This window comes from Ovis canadensis, chromosome 4 (assembly GCF_042477335.2).
Source record: "Ovis canadensis isolate MfBH-ARS-UI-01 breed Bighorn chromosome 4, ARS-UI_OviCan_v2, whole genome shotgun sequence".
NCBI lineage: Eukaryota > Metazoa > Chordata > Mammalia > Artiodactyla > Bovidae > Ovis > Ovis canadensis.
The window spans coordinates 68,702,501-68,707,500 of record NC_091248.1 but is presented as its reverse complement, the minus strand read 5'-3'; the positions used below and the strand labels follow the sequence as shown (position 1 = coordinate 68,707,500).

General features: G+C 32.2%; 1 protein-coding gene across 14 annotated transcripts in view; it reads left to right on the top strand.

Annotated features, from left to right (window-relative positions):
- FOXP2 (forkhead box P2) overlaps positions 1–5,000 on the top strand; it is a 675,695-nt gene that overhangs the window by 592,262 nt on the left and 78,433 nt on the right. For all 14 annotated transcript variants that reach the window (XM_069587981.1, XM_069587978.1, XM_069587975.1 and 11 more), the window contains one exon: positions 4,376–4,513. In XM_069587981.1, coding sequence (XP_069444082.1) covers positions 4,376–4,513 — 138 coding nt within the window. The remainder of the gene's footprint in view (positions 1–4,375; positions 4,514–5,000) is intronic.

The following is a 5,000-nucleotide window of genomic DNA, read 5'->3' as shown; positions in this document are numbered from 1 at the left end:
GATGGACATTATACATGTAACCAGGACTTGAATTTGGACCAAGTTTGGTGATGCAATATAGTAGTTTCTTATATTAAAATAAACTATAGATATAGATGGTATAGAGAGAAACAAAGTGAACAGAAACAGAAATTATGATAAAATTATCATAAAATGTACAGTCACATATTTCTTATCAATAGTCTGTTAAACAGAAGCAGATACTATCATATGAAAACCAGTTTTTCATTTATTATACAAGTAGTTAATCCTAACTGAGTTTTGTTTGTTTGTTTTTTCTTTTTGTTTTGAGTACTGGGGCCTGGAGGTCAGGACTTATTTGTCTTCAAATTTTAGGCAAGGAATAAAGGGCTCTATGAACCAGTATTTGGCAGACCGTGTTAACAAGAACGTAGAGTTTTCCACTGTAAGTCTCATCCACAGGTTGTGGCCATTTTTTCAAGGTCACATTTAGTTAAGAAAGAATTTGGCTAACATTATGCTAAGAACCTTTCCAATCACCCATACATAATTGGAATGCTTAATTAAGTGACATGCTTAATATGCAAACCCAACACATTCAGAAATGTTTCAGCTGAACTAGATTGTAAGATGACGATTTGCTTATTATAGCAAATAAAATATTTTGATCCATTTTTATAAGTCTTACACTAACTCTTAAGTTTAATTTGAAGGGAGACATGATCTTTGCATTGTCTCTTAACTTTTTAACCTTTTCAATGAGGTACACTTAGAAGTTTAATGCAAAGGCATACTTTATTTCTTAAAACATGTGAAGTCATTAGCAACCTATGTTAGTATAATATCTAAATGCTTTCAGCTTGTACCATTTTGACTCATTTCAAGTTTCATAATTTCCCCTCTTTCGTCTCAGAATATATAACCCTGTCTTTACCCCATATGTTGGTACACAGAGCTACATATCATTTGTGCTTAATTCAGCTAATGAGAAAATAAATAAGGGTAAGTGAAAGCCTTATTTTGTGCATCACTGTGGGAATTTTAGTTCTGTCAGTATAGTAAATATTAAGAGAGGAAAAAAAAAAAAAGAAAAATCTCTCAACCAGAGTTGTCTCCTTTGACTGTGTCTCCTTCTTCCACTCTTGAAGAGTTTAATTGATAGACTACAGTTTTCACTGGGACACTCATTTTAAACCAGTTTGTTCCTTTTGGTAGGTGCATAATGTACTATATAATGTATATTTTTTAGACGTAATCAGACTTTTATTTGCCTTCTCACCAGAAAACGTCTGAGATAAACATCTCCCTCCCCTCCTCTATCACATCTAAATTGTGGTCTGTCAGAATATTTGCATGAATAAAAGTATGTATCTAGTGGAAAAGATTTCCATAAGCTTAACCCTTAACTTGCAATGGTATATATTTATATATGAAAGTTATCCATAGACTTAAATCTAATGCTGTTTTTACCTGCTTAAATATTGATAAAGTGGCATAATCTTCCAAAAATTTTATGTACTCAGTTAATCTCTATTCATCTTTGTCAGTGAATTCCTAAAGTAGCTTGCAGTAGCAAAGAAATGCAATGTAACAGTAACAAAAGTGATAAAGGAGGAATAAAGGAAACGTGTAACTTAGAATGTTTCACTTAAAAGTGGAGAAATTCTGCATATTCTAAACAAGGCCAATGGAGCAGTCTACATGTAACATGTAATTGACATTTGTTGTAGAAGTGAATTTTCTACTTAATAAAATATTTTTAATTTTTAGTAGCCCCAAATGTTTCATTTTGGATGAGTTTATGTAATGTGGATTTAGAAGTGATCGTATTGGCTTATTTGCAATGTTAGAAATCCCTCAGAAGTGCACTTGTGCTTTCCTATAAATATAATTACAGTTTGTGTTTAGTACATATGGAAGTAGAATGCTCAGTTACCTTTTTCCCCCCTACCTATTCATCCTTATATCTGTATTTTGCCAACTTTAGATGGCAGTGTCCTAGATAGTAAGTCAGAAAAAGCTTAAAATTTTCAGAATGATACCTAGGATTTTAGAATAACATTGATTTGATGGTTATTTATATCATAAACTTTTAAATGTAAGAAAAACACTCACAAATCATTTTAAGAATTAAAAAAAAAGTTAATTTAACCATGGTAAAAGGGCTAATGAACTCTAAAGAATGCAAAGATGGAAAACTTGTTTAAGCCTTGCTTATATACCAAATCAGTCCGACTAGGAACAAGATATAGTTAATATAATTTGTATAAGTGAAACCTGACTGAAAACTTGCATTGTATTATTGCATTCAAGTACATTTGTTATCAGTTGCACAAAATGTAGTTTTGTTTGCAGACAGAGATAATTTAAGTGAAAGGGTTGCATATGCTAAAAAGTGGTAAGAAATGTGGCAAGCTTCTCATCACATGATAGACTTTATAGAAGGTATCTATGTATGTGTCGAACTGCCTATGTATATGTGATCTAGCTACCTACTTATCTGTCTGTTTATCTGGATTGGCAGCCCTTTCAAAAGTTAACTTCTCTTTATCTGTTCTTTCATTTCAGTTTGATTCCTTGTTATTTTGAGACAGTATGAGGCAAATGATTACTGGAACAAAAGGCTTTTTTGTACATAGATTTTCTTTTTCCCAAACTATTGTCTAACCATTTCTTTTTGTTTATCAAAGAATAATTAAGTAAACTGTCCATTAAATTTTTAAAAAGCTCGACACCTATTGGATCAGTTAAATTTATAGCATACATTTCAGAAAGCCTTATTATGATATTTTCAAGTACAGTAATCTAAAGGTATGAGAATATGTTCTAAAAAATTCAGGAACATTTTTTAAAATCACTTTTGAGCGCCTTTCTGTTATTTCGTGATTCTTTCCCTTCATGTTACAAAATGACATGTAATGAATCCATATTTCAAGATAGCAAAGGATAGAAAATATTCTTTCTTTAGTATGAAATATGAAGTGTAAGTGTTTCTCTTTTTTTTAAGAGAGAAGAGTTCACCCTGAATTTCTTTTTTTTTCTTCTAAATTTGTTTTCATTGTTAATTTCTCCTTTCTTTATAACATAAAGTGCCAAACTCAAAAAGTTTGAACTGTGTTAAAAATGACTCAGGATAAATTGTGAACCATGTCTATGATTCTTTTTTTCTCTTTTCAAAGACACATGTTGTTCTAAGAATTTGTTCAAAACCAGTGTTTATATAAATACTTGCTTTTATTTACAGTAAAAATGAATTGTTTTTTTCTAGGAGAGAAAGTGATTGCTTTTTCAAAGTTGCAAACTTGGCAAGTTGACAGGTTGTCTGATTACTGATTAGTATAAGAAATGTCATCAAAGAGTGTGATTGCCATCCAGTTGAACAGATGGATACCTCAGGCTTCTGTGTAGGAGGACTCCTTGTTCACCTCCTTTGCCAACCTTTACCTTCACCTGTCTCTCCACAGACTTTCTCTCTTTCTCTCAGACTTTCTCCCTGCTTTTTCCTTACTTTGCATTTTCCTTGCTTCATTTCTCTGTTCTATTTCTTTCTCACTCTCCTCATATCCTTTTCAGCTCTTTATTCACAACTTTGAAGGGGAAGTAAATGGTAGAAAGGACATTTTGAGCAAAATACCTTAAGTTTTTTTCAAATTAATGAATAACCATTGAGTAATCTTTATATTTCTGGACTTCCTAGTATAAGTTTAGTTAGCTTGAAATAAGAAAATGCTTAAAGGATAAGCTATAATATTAAACTTAAGATCCTTTCTTTGAGAGGACCTATTTGTGTAGCTACTTTCTGGGGGTATATAAGTAAATAAACAAATATCCTATATTAGTTACTATATGTACTCATGTAGTAATATGTATTACTGTGTATATTTTTCTAGTACTATGTATTATATATATATATATAATTTGAAGATGGTGATTCTATTTTATGAGTAAGTACACTGCACATACATTCTTTTTACTAGCTTTGATAACTGATATTTAAATGTGTATTTTCCTGTTGTTTAATCATTATTACATCTATCTTAATCGTACCAGTAAACTATTTTGAAAGGTTTTTAACTTGTAGCACTGTGCCATTGGTAAGATGATGAGTTATGAAGTATTAAGAAAACTGACATATTATTTATTTCTAACTATGCTAGTCAAAGCAACACATCTTAGCATAACACATAAGAGGTATGGAATGTAAAGGGGGAATCTGATAATATTTGATACCTTTGAAAACCCAGTGTCTAAATACTGTGGTACCTTAATGCCATTGTTAAATAGTTAAATAATATAACAAATATTCTATAAAATTGATTGGTCATCATTAATAAAGGATTTGGTAGAGATGCCATAGGGCTCTGAAGTCTGTTACCATTTGGTAACATCCACTCTGTCTCCTTCTGCCTCTAAGGTGCCTGTGTCGGTGGCCATGATGACTCCCCAGGTGATCACCCCTCAGCAAATGCAGCAAATCCTTCAGCAGCAAGTCCTGTCTCCTCAGCAACTCCAAGCCCTTCTTCAGCAGCAGCAGGCAGTCATGCTGCAGCAGGTAATGTGGGTTACCTACTATGGAATACTAGCACCTGTGTTGGCAGTGCCATGGGCATAAATGACAAATTCTTTCTCCACTGGAAAGGACAACCTGTCTCTATCCTGGAATATAAATATAGCATTGTAATTGTAGAACTGCTTAGGAAAATTTAAACCCCTTAGTCTTTTTAAAGTTATTAACATCTAGAGTAAGAACCTAGAGAAGTGTCATTTCAACATGAGAAAAATCAGTATTTAAATATTTAAATGCTTAGGTGCATTGGATTTGTAGACTTGCCTGCAAAAGTGCAAGGAGACCTACAGGTAATTGTTCTTTTTGAAATTCCTAACTCTCCAATACTCCTTCTAGTTCACATAAGGATGAAAATGATACCGACCTTCTGTTACAATGGAGAAAGTAACATCTCAAATTTTCCTTTTCAAAATTCATTTGAAATTTAGGAATAGAAGTATCTACTTATTATAACAAAGTTGAGCAGCTGAGC